The sequence below is a fragment of the Cervus elaphus genome, chromosome 13 (assembly GCF_910594005.1).
Source record: "Cervus elaphus chromosome 13, mCerEla1.1, whole genome shotgun sequence".
NCBI lineage: Eukaryota > Metazoa > Chordata > Mammalia > Artiodactyla > Cervidae > Cervus > Cervus elaphus.
Window position 1 is genome coordinate 57,397,901 of NC_057827.1, and position 20,328 is coordinate 57,418,228.

At 38.4% G+C, this 20,328-nt stretch overlaps 1 protein-coding gene across 5 annotated transcripts in view; it reads right to left on the reverse strand.

Annotated features, from left to right (window-relative positions):
- The window catches only part of TP53BP1 (tumor protein p53 binding protein 1), a 68,247-nt gene that overhangs the window by 37,347 nt on the left and 10,572 nt on the right, over nucleotides 1-20,328 (reverse strand). For 3 of the 5 annotated variants that reach the window (XM_043921893.1, XM_043921895.1, XM_043921892.1), the window contains exons 8-14: nucleotides 18,741-18,904; nucleotides 17,101-17,230; nucleotides 16,299-16,393; nucleotides 13,556-13,761; nucleotides 5,398-6,724; nucleotides 1,400-1,519; nucleotides 432-635 (exon numbers count right to left, since the gene is read on the reverse strand). In XM_043921893.1, coding sequence (XP_043777828.1) covers nucleotides 432-635; nucleotides 1,400-1,519; nucleotides 5,398-6,724; nucleotides 13,556-13,761; nucleotides 16,299-16,393; nucleotides 17,101-17,230; nucleotides 18,741-18,904 — 2,246 coding nt within the window. The remainder of the gene's footprint in view (nucleotides 1-431; nucleotides 636-1,399; nucleotides 1,520-5,397; nucleotides 6,725-13,555; nucleotides 13,762-16,298; nucleotides 16,394-17,100; nucleotides 17,231-18,740; nucleotides 18,905-20,328) is intronic. The other 2 variants (XM_043921894.1, XM_043921896.1) reach the window with 2 other exon arrangements.

Below are 20,328 nucleotides of genomic sequence, written 5' to 3' on the forward strand. Positions count from 1 at the left end.
AGCATGATGTAACAGGCTTTTCAGAATCCAGTCCTGACTTTGCAGCCATTCCCTTGTACCTTCTCTGTATTCCAGCCATACCAAACAACTTGCAATTAATGTGGGAAAGTCAACTTAAACCTACAACCTGAATCCACAATCCTACATTTTCTAGTCACTTCTGAACTCAGACATTTCTGACTATGAAAACCAATTACTTTATACAGACACAAGTTTAACACAGAGATACAAGCAGCGCCATAGAGATTATAAAATGGAGCACATTCAGTAACATGACAGTGACTAGCAAAAACAAAGAATTAACATTCATGAAAATAAGCCTTTACAAATAACATTCATAAAAGTTTCAATCATTAAAACCAGAAGAAAAAAAATAATTCCAGAAGATCTGGAGTCACTAGTTACCCAAGATTAACATAAATAAAACTTACTTTCCAGGCTAAACTGCAAAGACTCTTCACTTGCCTCAGTCTCAGGACTGACCAATTTCATTCTCAGACACAACTGATCACCCATTTCTGGGGCAGCCCCAGAATCTCCTTTTTCATTCCCAGGTATGGGATCGTTGGTCTCCACCATGCTTTCTGACATGACGTCACTGGTCGTTATGGTGCTTTCTGGATAGTTGCTAATACCTGAAAGAAGGGAGGCAGGGGGAAGAAAGAAAGAACACTAAAATACAAACATGAAAAATAACAATTCAAAGTCATCAATTTGTCTGTTTGGCTCCACAGCTCTGCAGGATTGAAGAGGATTCCTAGGATAGATCCTGTCACAAGTATCAACAACTACGCACTAGTACTGACACCTGGTCTTAAGAAGAGCAACAGGATTCAGTTCCACTTCTGCATCTGGACAAAGGATGCTGCATGAGCCCTCAGCCAACCCACATCTGCCAGCATCAGGCATAGGTAGCAGGAGACTCCAGACGGCATGACTGTTACCTCCCAGCACTGACTAGAGAAAACAAATAGGTTAATGTAGAAGACTACTAGCTGCTTCAGGGAAGGAGGATCTAAATTTTCTTGCCCTGTCAAGCAGCAGCAGACTGATTAGCCAGGGTCCTAAGTAAACAGTACTTCTACCCTACCTGCTGTCCCTTTCTTATAAAACAGCTCTAAACCATTGTTTAACACTCAGATACTGTGGCCTTGTAAGTAACAGGATAAAATCTTCACAGATATTCTTCCTTCCTTCCTTCACTGCATCCTTTCTTTTCATCACTGCTCACATTTCCTGGGAGTTAACTCATGGAATCGGACATCATATCCTTATTCTTCCTAAGACAAAAATCAATCTCATCAGGCAGGCCCAACTCCTCAGATATAAGAGAATCACTGGCACACAGAACAGTATCTCAGAAATTCTGCTTTAAACATCATTACATTTAATCACTCACCAATAGGAGTACTGTGTCTCTTGGGCTCCAATTTTAGGTGCCCAATAAGAGGTGGAGTTGCACCAGTCAATGGTGGAATAATATCACCTTCTTTAGGCAAAGTAAAATGAAATGGAGTTTCTGGAGAAAGCAAGAAAACAAACAAACAAAAAAAAAACCCGATGATAAACAAAAAGGAAATCAAAACAGAAGTACAAAAAAGGCAAAAGTGAGGAGAACTGCAAGAAATCTCTCAATTACTCTTTTCCTTTGCTCCCCAATTCTGCCTCATTCCCAACCGCCCTCCCTCACCAGGCCTCTCAACCAATGACCTACTGTTCTCTCTGCTCATCAACAGAACTGACACAAGGTGGACAACTAGGGAGCAGGCAAATAGAGGAAGCCCAAAAGCTTGGAGGCCCTGAGGAACATGGGGTCACAAGGAACACAAACATCTGAGCGCCAAGACAGGAAGCTGGACGGTTTCAAATCTAGACATCTTAGTTTTGTGTAATGTTATCTCAAGGAGTTCATTTATAAGCCTTACCAATCTGTAGGATTTCTCTACGTTAAAGTCTGATGTTAATACTTATAACTTGCAATCTACTCAAAGAGCAGACAAAGGATTTCTTGGGCTAAAAGGACTTCAAAATACTCATTGGTTCTAGAAGAAAGATATAGGTTTCACAATTCAGCAGTACTGACCAGTTCTAGGCCACAGCAGTACAACAGTAACTCTCACATATATGAGCATTCTCATTGTAGACATACTGATCATTATCAAACATTTGTCTAGAAACAAAACTTTATTTTTTAACTAGGTCTCCATTCCAAATTTCTAATCAGAATTAGCAAATGGCCAAAATCACATTTTCTGAATTCCTATTTATCTCTTTTAACAAAATGACTAAATTTGGGAGAAAAAAAGAATTATGCCAAACTGCTATTCTTAAACCTGGCATGTGAAAAATTGTACTTAGTTTCCTGGAATGGCTCAGAATAACTATAATATGGCTTACCCAGTCACTATGCCTTGTGAAAATTGTTTGTCTAATGTCCTTTCCACATCACCAAGCAATTCTCTGATTCCCAGGGGACATTTAGTGGGTGTCGTACAAAGTTAATCCTGACACTATCTACCCAGTTAGTGTTAGTCACTCAGTTGTGTCTGACTCTTTGCAACCCCATAGACTGTGGCCCACCAGGCTCGTATGCATGGACTTCTCCAGGGAAGAATGCTGGAGTGGGCAGCCATTCCCTTCTCCAGGGGATCTTCCCAACCCAGGAATCCAACCCACGTCTTCTGCATTGCAGGCAGATTCTTTACCATCTGAGCCAACAGGGAAACAGAGACAGCATCAAATCTCACAAATTAAAGGCTCAGGCCCACAAGACTGCCCCCACTTCAGACACCAATCAACAGTCCAGGCTATTATCTGTGCTTCTAACCTACCAGCTCTGTGTCACAGGTTCCCACAAGGATGAAAAGTTCACATGTGCTGCTTAAGAAACTGTGAGGCACAGAAGTGGAAAGTCTCAACGTCCCATCTAACTGGCAAAGAATTCCACCATAATTATAGCAAAATGAAATGGTAAGCATTCATTTCCTGGCAATTGTTTAAAAAGTAAGTCCTTCAAATTAATAAAGAACTTAAAGATACAGAATTAAAAAACAAATACACCTCACAAAGCGTCATACACTCTAAAGACTACTTTACAGAATTTTCATTTCCAGAACAACCATCTGTTCTCTCTCTTGACAGGAACTATCCTTCACATTATGATCAACCATTCAGACTTTTGAAAATCTGTATATAATCTTTAAGTAGAGCCTTCTACATGACAAACCATAATACGTGAATGTAATATGCAAGAATTACAGAAAATTATTTATGAAAAGTTATCTTAGCACTACTGATCTGATGCATCACTACAACCTAATAGATACTGGTTTATACAGGTAGCATGCCATTATCTGGTCTTCAAAGCCTAATTTCTGGATTATTACAAGAGCCTATCAATTACTTTGCCTGCCTCAAGTCTCCCTCTTTCCCCAACCCACAATTCTTTCTGTACAACAACTAAAGCAACCTTCCTACAAAACATGACTTAGATTGATAACGGTACTTAAGATAAAATGAAACTATAAAAATCTTTAATAATACAGAATACTAGGTCACTCAGACAGTTCTTTACCATAACTCAGCAGAATCAGAAAAACGGTATCATACAGTTTGGGGCTTCCCTGGTGGCTCAGATGGTAAAGAAGTTACCTGCAATGCAGGTGACCTGGGTTCCATCCCTGGGTTGGGAAGATTCCTCTAGAGGAGGAAATGGCAACCCACTCCAGTATTCTTGCCTGGAGAATCCCCATGGACAAGAGGAGCCTGGCAGGCTACAGTCCATGGGCTCTCAGAGTTGGACACGACTGAGCGACAAGGCACATATCATACGGTTTTTACAGGAGGTAAAAGCACAGACTTAGGAGACCGAGGTTCCAGTCCCACTTCAATCATTAACTAGCCACATGACTTTAGGAAGAAGAGACTGAACCCAAGACCCCCTAACCTCCTTTTCAGCTCCTTTTCATTTCTTGTTCTAAAAGGTGGGGGGGGGGGGGGGGGGGGCGGAATATGAACATCAAATCTAATAAAAGGGAGCAATTCTGAGATGAAAAAAGTACTAATAATGACTCCTAGACAAGAGGTATAAACTAGAACCAGGAACATCGAAAGGTATGATTACCCATACTAATAGCCATGATGCTACCTTAACACTGCTTCTCATTTCCATTATCTTTAGAAACTTGCTTTCTTAAGTCTGTGTTTTGGTTTTTTGGTTTGTTTTGTTTTTAAATTATACTGACTTCGGGCATTCAGAAAGTCTGAATTCTTTTCAGCTAATATCAGACATGATATTCTAGAAATATTTCAGAAAGAAGCTATTATTCTCATTCTGAACTGTATAAAATAGATAAAGGGACTTTCCTGGTGGTCCAGTGGTTAAGAATCTGCCTGCCAATGCAGGGGACACGGGTTCAGTCCCTGGTCTGGGAAGATTCCACATGCTGCGGAGCAACTAGGCGACACAACTATTGAGCCCATGAGCCGAAACTGCTGAAGCCCGAGCACCCTAGAGCTACTGAGGCCCGAGCACCCTGGGACTAGTGAGGCCCGGGCACCCTAGAACTAGTGAGGCCCGGGCACCCTAGAACTAGTGAGGCCCGGGCACCCTAGAACTAGTGAGGCCCGGGCACCCTAGAGCTACTGAGGCCCGGGCACCCTGGGACTAGTGAGGCCTGGGCACCCTAGAGCTACTGAGGCCCGGGCACCCTAGAGCTACCGAGGCCCGGGCACCCTAGAGCTACTGAGGCCCGGGCACCCTAGAACTACTGAGGCCCGGGCACCCTAGAGCCAGTGCTTTGCAACAAGAGAAGCCACCACGAGAAGCCTGCTCACCACAACTACCGAAAGCCCAGCAAAGCAACAAAGACCCAGCACAGCCAAAAATAAATGAAACTTTTAAAAAATAAAATAGACAAAGCACACAAACTACAACTTTCCCAGTTAAAGGTTTAAGATGTATATACGTTGAACCAATGTCAGAAACTGAATACCCGTAAGGAAGAAACCACCATGCTTTTTTAGAACATGATTTAACTGTGTAAGGTAATCAAAAAAGGTCCCTGTACTTTAAGGCCACTGTCGAAATATAAAAATATGGAGCAAGGCTGGGACTTAAGTAGAAAATACCAGATTGGTACAATTTTCTAAATACTTAGAAAATTCATGCTAATTACACCTGAGTTCTAAAGCTGATAAAAACCTCAAATGGTCTCTGATTCCACAAATAATTAAAGCTACAAAAGAAAAAAAACCATATTTTAATTACTGGCTGCTCACAAACATAAATCCAAATTCATTTTCAGTCCTGATGTAACAAGTATGAAGTTCTTGCCTACCTTCCATTCTAAATTATAGTTTGGTTGGAAACACAGAACAATTTACAATCACACTTACCACTAGAGCTTTCACAGAAGCTTTGTGAAGCCTGGGCAGAGGCTTTCTCCAGTTGCTGGGCCTCGACACCTGAGTCCACGTGCTCTGCCTTAGCCACTTTTGAGTCTTCCCTTAATGTGCTATCGGTTCTCTCTTGTGGTTGGGTCTGCTGCATTTCCTGCTCAGGTCCTGGAGTATCATCTGCTCTCACTAAGGTCAAAGGAGGCTGTGAAGAGTCTGCCTCTACAGGTTCCTTTTCTGCAGTCACTGACTTCTGATCTCCTTCATACTCTGCACACTTTTCTTCTTGGATATCTGCTCTATTCTCAGTACACGGTTCTATTTCTGGGGCATCATCCTCCCACGACTGAGAATCTGAGCATTTCTCCACTCCCTCTAAAGGTTCAGAAGAGACATCAACTCTGGGAGATGGTTCCTTCACATCTACAATGACAACACTCGAGTCCTCTGAAGTAGCTTCTTCCCATGCTTCCTGATCCTTATGTTCCAATTCCTGTTCAAGTACTGGAAGCTTCTGGGGAGAATCAATACTTATCACACTGGCTTCAACTTCCATAGCTTCCTGGCATTCTTGTTTGGGGACTTCCTTCCGAAGACCCAGCCCCTGTGACTGAGTTTCAGTCAGAGAAAGATGCAATGTGACACTCTCTGTATTTTCTTCTTTGGGCTCCTCGCATTGACTTTCACAAGGAGTCTCAGGGATTTCTTCCACCTCAGACCCTGAAGACCCCTCCTCTGGATGATGTTCTTTAATTTCTATAGCTTCCTCCTGATCTAACACACTGGAGAGTGCCTCAGATCGAGTAGCTGGAGAGGGAACCGCCTGACTACCTGAATCACAAGTGAGATCAATACAAACGTCTTCCGCTACAGGTTCTTCTCTGCCTTTGCAACCGGCAGATAAAATACTAATGTCATCCCTGGTTTCTGTGTTATCCCCCTTTGCTTTATCATCGTTCTGATTCAGTTCTACTTGGCCGTCTTGTGCAGGATCAATCAGGATACTATCATTTTCAGCAGGAACAAGTTTAGAATTGAGAACCGGAGACATGGGTTCAGTATCCTCAATCTGTGTATTTTCTCCATCTTCATCAATCCTGTGAGAACTCAAGCTTTCTATCTTTGGGGACTGGCTATACTCACTTGTAGAAAGCATTAACTTACAAGAATCCCCTGTCAAAGAGAGTCCCAGATCCTCAGTGGAATTCTTTGGTTCAGTCTCTGAAGCTTTAGAACACTCAACAGTCAAAGATGAACTATGCAAATCTCTACCCTTCTTCTCATCATTTGATCGTTCTTCCAAACTTGGAGATGGAATGAAGATATCCTAAAGGACAAACAGACAAATAATCATTCCTTCATAATCGTATTTCTTTTATATCTAGTCCTTCAATTCTAAAATTTCTAAATCAATTACACAAGAATTTTAAAACTCCAGGGCCATAACCTCAGAAATACAAGTCATAATCACCAGTCTTTTTTTCACCAACACAAGACAATGTTTAATGCTGTTCTTGTGAATCACTGATCTAGAATAAGCACAATCCAAACAAAAACCTACAAGTATTCAAGTAGGTAGAAAAACACTTAAATTTACTGCGTATCACTACTAAAACCACGCCATACCCTGTATGATGGGCCGTTAATCACGTAAGAATCACGTGAACATAAGCCTACACAGTCCACTTCAGGTCTCACAAAGTGGGAACACATATTGGCGTAACTCAGAGATACTGCAGGTTCAGTTCCAGGCCACCACAATAAAGCAAGTCACACAGGTTTTTAGGTTTCTCAGTGTACATAAATGTTTAAACTATGCAGTCTAAGTGTGCAATAGCATTGTGTCTTTAAAAGATTTACATACCTTAATTAAAAAAAAAATTTTTAAAATACTAAACATCGACTGACAATTCTGGATTGCCACAAATCTTCTATTGGTAAAAAAACAAATTATCTGCAAAGCACAATGAAATGAGGTATGCCTGTTCTTATTTCATGTCCCACTATTTCAAAACGTGCTGGCACTCACAAAGCAAATGTTAAAATGCAAAGTTTATGATAATCACATTAGTCAACAGACACCACTACACACCAACATGGAAGGCTGAAGGCAGTAGTAAGATCACATCCTGTTGGTGAGGATGTGGAACAACTACAACTGTCAAACTGCTGGTGGCAATGCAAAAGCTATCACCACTGAGGAAGACAGTTCGGTTCTATCTTACAAAGCTAAACATTCGTTAGTGTTACAATACGATCCAGAAACTGTACTTGTAGTTATTAACCCCAAAGAAATAAAATCATAAGTCCACACGAAGATGTGTACACAAATGTTCACAGCAGTATCAAACATCCAAAAACTAGAAGCAACCCAAATGTTCATCAAGAGGTGAATAAATTGGGGATATCCATATCACAGAATAGTACTCAACAATAAAAAGGATTAAAATATTAATACATGCCAGAATGTGAATGAATCTCAAAAATTAGCTGGGCTAAAAAACTCACACAAATCATCACACACTTATCATTCCAATTATAAGAAATTCTTGAAAAGACAAAACTGTAGTGATGGAAGGCAGATGACGGGTTGCCCGGGGTAGAAGAGGGTATCGGGAGGGTGCGAGGAGGGATCAATTGTAAAGGATTATGAAGAAGCTTTTTAGGGTGAGGAAACTGCTCCATCCTTCGATGGCGATGATGGTTATACATTTGTATACAACTACCAAAATTCATCAAACTATACACTTAAAATGGCAGTCTCATTTTATGTAAATAACATCTTAAAAAAAATTTAACTCAAAGCTTAATGTTTTTATGTAAGAATTTACATTTAGGGTGTTGTTATGCTCAACATAAATGCTAAAAAGCTCTAGACATAGCTGGTAAGGCATTCATTTCCTATGATTTTTAAGAGAATCAAAGTATGTTGCCAAACATTCTGTGCATTCATTAACTTCTGATATTTCAATGTTTGGTCTGTTTACCCTTTCAGATTCATATACTCCTGCATAAAATTGGTTCAACATTTCTAATGGCAATTTGACAATCCACAACAGCCTTGAAACCTTATATACTTCTAAGCAAAATAATTCCATTCCAGGAAATTATTTGATGAAAATACACTGAGATTTAGCTACAATGCTGTTCAATACTAAAATTATTTAGAAAAGGCAACAACATGAAATATCCTAAATATCTACAGATTCCAGATTCATTTAAAAATTATGATACACCTAATACGATGGAAGACTTTATAACTTACATAAAATTGTACATGACTATTAAAAAAATATATAGAAAAACAGGCTATGCATTAAATAGGAACATTTTCTAGTTAAAGAAGTATATGAATATATATTTTATTGTGGTCTATACATTTTTACATAACTTCCATGTTTTTGAAGTTATTAATAATACATATCATTAAAAAGTTACAAGCAGTTATTTGAGACAGGATAACTGATGACCTTAGTTTCACTTATTTGTATGTTACACACATTTTATAAGAAATTATGTATTTTTTTAAATAAAAAGTCAGTCAATTCACAAAGGCTTATAGATAAGACATTGCTAATAAAATTATAAATAACAGTTGTTTTTGAAAGTCAAACTCATATAAAAATACTACCTCAAAGTGAGCATTTACAATGTGCAACCACCACCTCTATCTACTCTGAAAACATCTTCATCACTCCAAAAGGAAATCTCATACCCATTAAGCAGTTGCCCCCATTCTGAATATGCTTTAAGAGTTATCAAAGTAAATATTTATGTGATTTTTTTACAGAATTTTTTCAATATATGTATAATTTCTGTCAGCAAAGTAAAATTTCAGGGGCTAACCAGCCTAACAATAAACTTTATTTCTTAAAGGCTGCCTGGATCTAGTATCTGGCCCCTAATAATCTCTGAAGGCTTAGTCAGAATAATAAAGTTAAGTGGAAAAAAAAAAAAAACCCTCAGGGCTCTGAATAAAGACTCATGAAGAATTGTCAGGACTTCGATCAATGAGTCAACCAGTCTAGACTCAATACAGACCTAAATCCATAGTACTCAAGCAGTCAAAAACTGGTCTCACACAGAGTTTAAAAGCCACTAATAAAATCGTCTGTATGTGTATCAAGAATGAGAAAGTGTTAAATATCAAACTATTTTCTGCTAATCCTCTCCTCAGCCCTCACACCCTGGTGAAGGATCAGAAAGGCTATGCAGTTAACAAATATAATAGGGAAAAAAAGAAAGAAATACATGAAATTACCTTTATCTCAGTTTTCTCTTGATTAGTAATCATTTTATTATAAATAAACAGATCTTACAACATCAAAATTAGGTTGACTTGGACTCCCGTAACCAATGTACAGAAAAAAAAAAAACCAGATGTACAAAAGTGAGCCATTAAGAATAACATAAGGAGTTTGATACACAATGAAAAAGTATGGAGCTTCCAAATAAAAACAATGGATTTAATACACACATTAACTTTTTTCCAAAATCCCACTAAGGAAATGGTACAGCAATTTTAAAAAAATAAATAAATTTTCAAGAAAAAGAACACAAAGAAAAGATAACCACAGTAAAATTTTAGAAGAGTGGTCATCTATTCAGCAGACTAGTGAAAACTTAATTCCTAAGACAGCAGTGGAGAAAGCTAAGATGTAACCCAAATTACACCGCAGAATCACCATGCCCCAAAAAAGATTCAGGACTTGGCAGCAGCCCAGGTAACTCCGGAAGTGGTGATGAGGGCAGAGCTAAAATCAGGAGGACTGGCTGGCTGGCTGGAAATCTATTTAAGAAGCAGTTTAATCCCCAGATCCTCTCTCCCTGGCCCTTGTCCTCCCTGGAGAGAGTAAAACAGAACATCCCTGAACTGGAGGACAGGGGGCAGTTATTAGAAAGTACCATACTGGAAATAGGGAGGTTAAATGAAAATTGACATTGAATAGAACCTACACCTGTCTCTCAACACTCCCAGTCCCCTTTCATCATAGATTTCTAAAGTAATGGCAGACAAGAGGGAACCTGAACAAGATGAGATAAATCAAGATACTGACATTAGGAGACCCCAGAAACGGCCCTACAGATAACACTACAGTAAATACCAGAAACAAGAAGCACCAACCACTAATTCAGAACTTCTAATCAGTTTTCTAGGATTTCCCTCTTAAAGGAGGTGGACAATCAAGGATTTACCATCACGCTCTTAAATTAGAGGAAAGCCTCTAATTTAAAAGTGAAACATACAACTAACAAAACTAAAATCTATTTGAAGAAATAGTGACCATTACAGGGAGAAAACTTCTCAAAAACTACTATTAATATCATTAGGGAGATAAGATAGTATACCCATAAAATGACAAAATGCTAATCTTTTTTTAAAAGGGAGAACATTTGAGAAAAAAAAAAGTATAGAAATTAAAAACCCAAGAGTAGAAATTAATAGCTCAGAGAAAGGTTAAAAGATGGTTAAACCTGGTAATTGCACTCCTAATTATATATAATGAGAGAAATAAATTATGATTACATATAATAGAAATAAAAACACACATTCACAGAGAAACTTGTGCATGAATGTACATAGCATTGTTTATAATAACCAAAAAGGGGGTAACAATCCAAATGTCCATCATCTGATAAATGGATGAATAAAATGTGGTATGTACACACATAGTTATTATTCAAAATAAAAAGGAATAAAGTTCTAATACATACCACAACACGCATGAACTGTGAAAATATTACACCAAAGAAACCAATCACAAATTGTGTAATTCCACTTACTGTATATGAAATACCCAGAACAGGCAAAGTCAGAGACACAAAGTAGATTAGTGATTGGCTAGGGCTAGGTGTAGGGGAAAGGAAATGACGGTTAATAAGCATGGGGTCTTTTGATTGGAAGGGCTGTGTGTGATGAAAATGTTCTAAAATTAGATTGTCTGCCATATGACCCAGCAATCCCACTCCTGGGCATACACACTGAGGAAACCAGATCTGAAAGAGACACGTGCACCCCAATGTTCATCGCAGTACTGTTTATAATAGCCAGGACATGGAAGCAACCTAGATGCCCATCAGCAGATGAATGGATAAGGAAGCTGTGGTACATATACACAATGGAATATTACTCAGCCATTAAAAAGAACTCATTTGAATCAGTTCTAATGAGATGGATAAAACTGGAGTCCATTATACAGAGTGAAGCCAGAAAGATAAACACCAATACAGCATACTAATGCATATATATGGAATTTAGAAAGATGGTAACGATAACCCTATATGCAAGACAGAAAGAGACACAGACGTACAGAACAGACTTTTGGACTCTATGGGAGAAGGTGAGGGTGGGATAATCTGAGAGAACAGCATCGAAACATGTATATTATCAAGGGTGAAACAGATCGCCAGTCCAGGTTGGATGCATGAGACAAGTGCTCGGGATGGTGCACTGGGATGACCCAGAGGGATGGGATGGAGAGGGAGGTGGGAGTGGGGATCAGGATGGGGAACACATATAAATCCATGGCTGATTCATGTCAATGTATGGCAAAAACCACTACAATATTGTAAAGTAATTAGCCTCCAACTAATAAAAATAATTGGGGAAAAACAAATAAATAAATAAAACTAAAGGACTATATGAAAAAATAAAATAAAATTAGATTGTCATGAATAACTGCACAGTTTATACTAAAAACCACCCAACCGTACACTTTAAAAGGCTGAACAATATGGTGCGTGAGTTAAATCTCAATAAAGTGAGGACTTTTTAATTAAAAAAAAAAACCAGTTGAGGAAATCATCCAGAAAGTTAAAACAAAAGGAGAGAGAGAGATGGGAAGTAGGGCATAAAATAATAAAAATAAAACTACAAGACTATTCTAGGAGTTTGAATACCCAAACAATAAGTATTCCATTAAAAAAAAAAAAAACAAAGGGGAAGAAATTAAATAATTAAACGTCCCTGAAATGAACAACTTGACTTTCTAGATTGAGAGAACTAACGAATACAAAATAAAAACAGACTTATGTCAAGGATCTGGAAGTTTTAGAACACTGGGGATAAAAGGGAAAATGCTACAAGATTCCAGTAAGGAAAAATAACAGCTCACATATTAAAGATCAAAATCAAACTGGACAGGGACTTGCCCGGTGGTTGAGTGGTTAAGAATCCTCCTTGCAATGCAGGGGATTCGGGTTCAATCCCTGGCTGGAGAACCAAGATTCCATATGCTGTAGGGCAACTAAACCCATATGCCACCATATAGATCCCATGTGCGACTAAGACCCAATGCAGCCAAATCAATAAATAAATACTAAAAACAAAAATCAAACTGGCCACACTTCTCAACAGCAACAATGGAACTTTGAAGATGGTGAAGCAATGCTTTCAAAAAGTTTAAAGGAAAACTATTTCCAACATAAAATTCTATACTCTTACAAACTATGAATCAAGTATGAGAGTAGAAAGTCTGCTACTAAAGAATGTCCTCCACCAAAATGAGGGCATAAATCAAGCACGAAGACATGGAGCCCAAGAGGAATCCAACACAAAGACAGGTAAGGACAATCTCCAAAGACAATGAAAGGGAGGTGACAATTCTGCACCGGGAATAGAAGGCAATAGCACAGATTAGAAACCAGGAGGCTCCCAAAAGTGGTTTCTTCAAAAACAAGTTTGAGGCCCTTGAACATCTTGAAAAGAAATTTTCATTAATAACAGTTGGTAGAAAGCCTAGGGTTGATTTAGTGAGAAGTTTGTGGCATTAAGCTAGAATAATGATTAATGCTGCCTTTTAATTTCAAAGTAACATTTCAAGAAGTTTAAAGACATACTAGAAAACTTAAACATAAAACGTACATCAGATATCAGGTGACTCTGGAAATGTTCTAAAACTAGATTATCATGACAGGTGCACAAGTCTATTGCTACTGCTGCTGTTCAGTCGCTCAGCCGCGTCTGACTCTGCAACCCCATGGACTGCAGCATGCCAGGCTTCCCTGTCCTTCACCACCTCCCACAAGTCTATAAATTTACTAAAATATCACTAAACCACACACAAAATGGGTGGGTTTTATGGACTGTAAATTATACCTCAATACAGTTGCTTAAAAAAAGACGTCAGGAGGAAAAAACTTATTCTACAACACTCACATGAGAAAACTCAGGCTGGGACGGAATAGGAAGTGAACCCGGAGTGAAGACTGGTGTGCTCTGAGATACTGGTGTTGAGGCTTGTGGTGATATAGTGGGCTCAGAGGGGACAGGGGGGTTTTCCATCTCTGCTGGCTCATCACCTTGGAGTTTCTTCTGAGAAGACTCTCCTCCTTCAGATAACACTGACATATCCATTGGCTCATCTGGTTTAAAATAGTGAAAACAAATTGAGAAAGAAGCATTCATCAGTACTATTCATGTTCCAATACCCAGTAATTATATTCAGATATTTTCATTCCTAAAAAAAAAAAACAAAACAGTGACTTGATTTTTAGAAAAACTGATAGGTTAATAGAAGATTGAGTCCTAGAAATCTAGCAATACTTTATTCCCCCAGGGGAGGGAAGTCCACACTCCTTAAATAGCCTTAAATTAAAACAGGGTTCATCTAGGGACACCCATCCGTCTATCAGATAGCAAATTAACTTGGTTCCTCTGAGCCCCTTTCCTGATTATAGCTCAGTTTTCATACTTTGCTCAGGAACACCCAGATTAATGGCATCTAATTTAACCACGGGCCTTGAAAGGCAGTGAACTTGCTCACCACTCTAAGTACACATCTAGAGAGGTATGAACTCATTTTATTTGTATTAACAACTGTTAGGTGCAGAGGTGGATGCTAGGACAAATAGAGGAGGGGGAAAAAAATCTATCAATGTCAGTCAGTAACGATTTATTAAAGAACTAAATACAGGACACTAATCCTGGGACAAACTGCTCAGGAGGGAAACATACAAACAAAACACAAAATACTGCTTTCCCATAGTACTCTATCCACCTATAGGCTAACAGGACCTTCCTGAGTCAGCCTAGCTGGCTAGGTATTTGATTCATCAACCCTTTTTCCCCTATCTTACAACTTGAAGCCCCAAACAGGCTTCCCTTTAGACCACTCTCACATACTACCTACACCATTTAGTGTTTCCCTATAATCAGGCTCCCAGCTCCCCCCACCTCAATGCCTATCTATGCCTGCTGCTTTGCTTGATGTCACATGCACACTCCAATCGAGACAGGTTCGGGAACTGGTGCTGCAGCCCGTTATTACACTGCCACAGCTGTGTTAAGTAATTTCATTATATCTTTTGATCTTCATCACCATGACAAAGCACTTATTAAGGACTGTTCTAAGCGCTACATAAAAAAAGGCTTTAGGTTAATATTCTTAGACATTAAAAAAAAATACAAAAAGCATACACAGTCCCACAGTTATGCACATATTGAGCAAATACATTAAATCTAAAATATAATTGACAAGGGAGAATACAATATGTTACATGAAAAAAAAAAAAAGAACACAGAATCATATACATAACATGATCCCAAATCTGTAAACATACTTCTTTATATTCATGCATAGAAAAACTCTGAAAGGAAATAAGAATATCCAAATACTAATTACATGTGGGTTGTGGTATCACAGGTGATTTTTGTTTTCTTCTCATTACTTTCCCATATGCTTTCCAAACTTTCTACTCAAGTACTATGTTTACAGTCAGTGAGAAAGCATTTTTAATATATTTTTTACATATCTTCAGTGTTCACACTACAGATAGAAAAAAATAAGATCAAGGATAAACCAAATTTAATTTGAATTAACAGTATTTTTTGCATCAACAGAATGGATTCACTTTTGTTTTTCACTGAAAGTATCTAATTCTGTTATGCTTAGAATGATATTAGTCCACTTGGATACACCTACATTGATTTCAAGAGAAAATAACCAGACACAAACTCTGTGACAGAAGAAAAGTCTAAGATTAAATTTTGTCACAGGTAAATTAAAACCCATTAACACAGGCTTTGGTGGTAGGTGCCCAAGTTCAAATCCTGACTCTATGACTTAGCTGTGAAATCTCTGTGCCTCCATTTTCTTATCTGTAAAATGGGGATAAAAGTAACACCTACTTCTCAGAACTGTTGTGAGGAATTAAAAAAAAAAAACATACACACAAAGAGAAGCACCTAGAACTGAAGAGAAACACAAAGAACAGTGCCTGACATAAACTAAGCATTCAATAAATATTGGCTATTGTACCATTATTGCTATGTGAAAGAAGGAAAAGGAAAAAAATCATGGAATTCACTGGAAAAGGCTTTGTATAGGAGGAGGAATTTGAAATATCTTGAGTGACTAGAACAGGGCAAAAGAGGTTTAGATAATAACATAGGTAAAAAAGAAATCTCTCCTGTGAATAAAGTAATATAAAATTACTAGGTCCTCAAAGGAGGAAGGGAATGAAGTCAAAATTTCTACCACCTGCCCCTAACCACTCTGGCTAAAACTGCTTCGATAATAGCAAAACAGCCTGTAAAGAACAAAAGAACCAATGTTTGGTTCCCTCTGACTAGGAACATGTTACCATGTTGTTGGAAACCATTAGGCCAATAGTAATAAAATTCTTCATTATATTAATTCATTTGAGTTCAACTTTAACAATTTTCCCATAAGGGTCGTTTCAAAAATTGTCAATACAGAACTCAGAAAAATCAGTGCGAGAAGAGCAAAGAACTGAGGAGAGCACTTCACACTAGACCACAACACTGAAGGTTAGACTTGAGTCCTAGTAAATAGTTCAGCTCTCAGTATTCTAACGTAGAAAGAAACAATACACTCTGCATGGCAGAAGAGGTACTCCACTTCTAATCTGAGATCAACAGACAGATGAAGAGAGCTCACCTTTTCTCCCTTCTTGCTCTGTGGGACTGCTAGGAACGATAAAGGGGGTGGATCGGAAAGCATCAGGGGAAGGAGCAACAAGATCTGAGGAATTCCTTTATGTAAAGAGAGAATCACAGGTTATTTCACCACAGCCACAGTTTTCCATTCGTTTTCTACTTCTCAATAACAAAAATATCTAAGTCATTCAGATAATACTTAATAGTATTTCTCTCAAACAGCTGAGATTGGTAGAAGAGCCATGAGTAATACTTCAATAACTATTTCTCATACCAGACATATCCAAAATGAGAATTAAAAAAAAGATTATGGGAAAAGCAATATAATTACAAAAGAAAGTAACTGATAGGATACAAGGACATTATGACTGAAAAGCACGATGAGAAAGTGCTTAAAAAAAAAAAACCATTCAACTGCAGATGTGAGACATATTCACTCCTGCACACAGATAAAGAAATCCAATTATTATCAACTCTAGCATAACCCCTTCTGCACCCCTATGCCATTAAATGGGAAGAACTGTTAGTCAAATGGAGCAGCAAGCAGCTTATTTTAGACATGTAAGAGTCTCTAAATAACTGGGCAATTTCTTCGCTGGTGAAACCTTTGGGCTCCAAATGGGAAAGCAGATCCACCTGCCTTCAATAATTCCACTAAGTTCTTATTCCCCCAAATTCTTAAGCCTAGAGGTTACTTCTTTGCTTCAAAAGACTTCTGAATTACCAATTTTAGTTCTATCAACCTTAGCCTTAAGACCATAAGGCACATGTTTTCCTGAAAGGGCTATTTTCGGCTTACTCACGTGGAAAGACTCTCCTGAACAAGGGATCTCTGACCAGAGAGCTGCAGGAGGTGCAAAGTGGTAGCAGGTGTGGCGGCCAGAGAACACCCACCTTCCTCCCTTAAAGGAGTAGAGCAACCATCAGAAGCCACTGAGAAAAAAAAAAATTCCAGTTGCATTTACTTCTCATATTGACATTACTGAACTGTCAAAACACAAAAAAACTCAGTACTACAAAAAGAGTAATATTCTTATATCCACCCATGTGGATGGGTGGCTGCCACGAAGGCAACAACTATTTTCTAATTGCAGTCCAATTAACGAATGCAAACAATCTGCCTGCAATGCAGACCAGCGTTCAATCCCTGAGTGGGGAAGATTCCCCTGGAGATGGGAATGGCTACCAATTCCCGTATTCTTGCCTGGAGAATTCCATGGACAGAGGAGTCTGGTGGGCTACAGTCCGTGGGGTCACAGAGTCAGACACAACTGAGCAACTAACAAAACAGAATGCCATTCTAACACAAATCTTGAGTAACCATTAAACACTCCCCTCCCTAATAAATTATGAATTTCTTTAAAAAAGAATTGACAAAAAGAACTCCTTAGTCCTTTCCATAATGATTGAAGCTTGGAGAAGAAAAGCCAGAATCCTTAAACCTCTCCTTGGCTGCTCTTTCTTGTGATGTTTCTATTGCAGTAAGCGAGTCTTTTATTTCAAGTTCTACCTAAGGTGAAGTAAAGTTCATGCCATGATGCAGATGAGAGAAATCAAAACAATATGCATGACACCTGATAATATGAAAGCAGCAATTTTCATGATTAGAACCTGGGCTCCTCAAAGAAGAGAAAAAATACTAATGCATAAGTAAAAGGATATATGAGCAGCTATTAGTGATTTATACTATGAAGAGTCTCCTGTGGGTCCCTTCTCCGTAGCAATGAACTGAGTATCTGATATTTTTTTAATTGCAAAAAGAAAGAAATTTCTTAAACACAACCTTGTAACTTTAGTGAGAGACCAGAAAAGGCTTCATGGTGACCCTCTGTATGTCCTACACACATTCACAACATAGTAAAGGAATATAACCTTCTCTTCTTCCCTACTTACTACCAATACATCATAATTTGCTGATTATGACTAAAGCTTTTTGGCCCTATGAGCTTGCACAACAGGGCACTGGTGGGGGTTAACAAAATCTGAAACAAATATCATTCTAGTCTTCTGAAAGTATTATGTTCTTTCTGCTAGATCATAACTTCCTATTTGTCATATATGAACTAATAAACAGATGAATAAGTAGACTGTTACCCAGGTGAATATAAAAACCTTCACTTAATTATCATATTATTTAACATTTGAAGATTTATGATAACAGAAATAGCTACTCAGTCCATAACATTAAATCTGCTACATTAATTAGTTATTATTATTCAATATCTCCATTTCCAAAAGAGAAAGTCATGCTAAAATGTTAAATAGCAATCATTTACAAAAAGCCCTTCTCATTAATCAGCTAGAAATATACTTTCCTTCTGTATCACAAACAAGTCTGCATACCTACAAAGTGCCTTCTAACTTAAAACAGTAGCCTCAGAACAGAAACAAAAGTTCAGACATTCAGAAAAGAAGAGCTACGGCAACTAATTATTCTTTTTACCTGTTTTATTGCTCTGATCAAACAAGTCTTCCTGAGTTGACAAAACCTCAGGCTCCGGGGACTTCTGAACCTGCATCCCCCCTTCTGGAAGTTCTTGAGCAGACGTCTGTTCTTTTGCTTCCATAGCAGCAGACACTTTGGGACTAGAAGGCATGTCCTCTGACCTAGGAAATTTCATATCACAAGAAAGAATTACTATGTTCATAGGCTTTCATCTTTGAAATAAGAAGCTTTTCCTGTTCTGTGTTTTCCTTTATTAATTTCAAAACCTTCAAAAACTATTTGTTAAAAGTGAAATAAGCTACTCTTGATAATGAGATAAAGCTCTCAGCCTCTTTCAAAGTGTGTCTCAGTCTCTCACACAGCAAAATCTCTTTCTCCATGCTGCTCACTGCAGTGCTGCATGCTGTCCAAGATTTCTGAACAGTGGTTTATGGATTTTTGCTACACATGTTGTTATCTAGATGTGCATGAAGGTGTGTGATCGAGGCCACAACAATGCCAGAAGGAACAACGACCTTCCACAGAAAGGGCTTGGATGTAAATTATCCTCTGCATCAGCCACACACATTATCTTCTGCTCACCTTTTTTTCTTTTTTAAATAATTTGTTAAGTTGTGCCAGGTCTTTGTTGTGTCATGAAGGATCTTTAGCTGCAGCATGTAGGATCTAGTTCCCTGACCAGTGATCGAACCCAGGCCCCTTGCACTCGGAGCATGGAGTCTTAGCCACTGGACCATCAAGGAAGTTACTGCTGACCTTTTTGATTTGATCTACTCAACCTAAGGCCCAAATCAAAACTCTCACTACAAATACTACTTACACATGTAAGACACTCACTGCTGGCTCCTTTCCAGAGACTTATAAGGTTTACCTACTCTGCCATTCCCCAGAGTAAACAGGATAGCAAAATCAGCTAAAGAACAATTTCCTAAAGAAGAGTGGAAAAAGTCAGCTGCAGTTTAGCTGGGTGTTTTGCATTAGAAAGCTGACCTCTCTTCATATTCAACTTTGTTCAATATTGTATTTCCCACTGTTTCTAACTGAAGGAAGAAACAACAGAATACTAAATCTTTATTCATTCCCTCCTCCAAAACAGAAACACCCCCCTCGTCCTCTGCCATATCTAAACTTGAACTACTGACCAAAGATGATGCTGTTTGGGATACAGCATCACCACAGGCAGAACAGAGACCAACTGGTCACTCCTACCAAGTTAAGAGACTAAAGGACATGCGGAAAGAATACTTCCCTATTTATCTACACCATAAACTACCAGATGCAGGATACCTGAGGACACAGAGCAATCTGGGTACTGCTCAGGTATAAAAGCAGTGCACTTCCAAATACAATATTCCTGTGACTCCTACACCAAAGAAGCTAGAAAGACATCCCACAGAGAATGGTGCCTCCGCAGACAAAGAACAGTGAGGAGTAGCAACCAAGAAGTCAGGGGTCATCCTCACAATTACAACAGCAATAAACTGGATTTTTAATATGCCTAAAGATAAGGACATAATAAAAATTCATAAACAATAAATGTTTCTACTGAACCATTTCTACAATATGCCCAGGGAAAGGGGGGGAA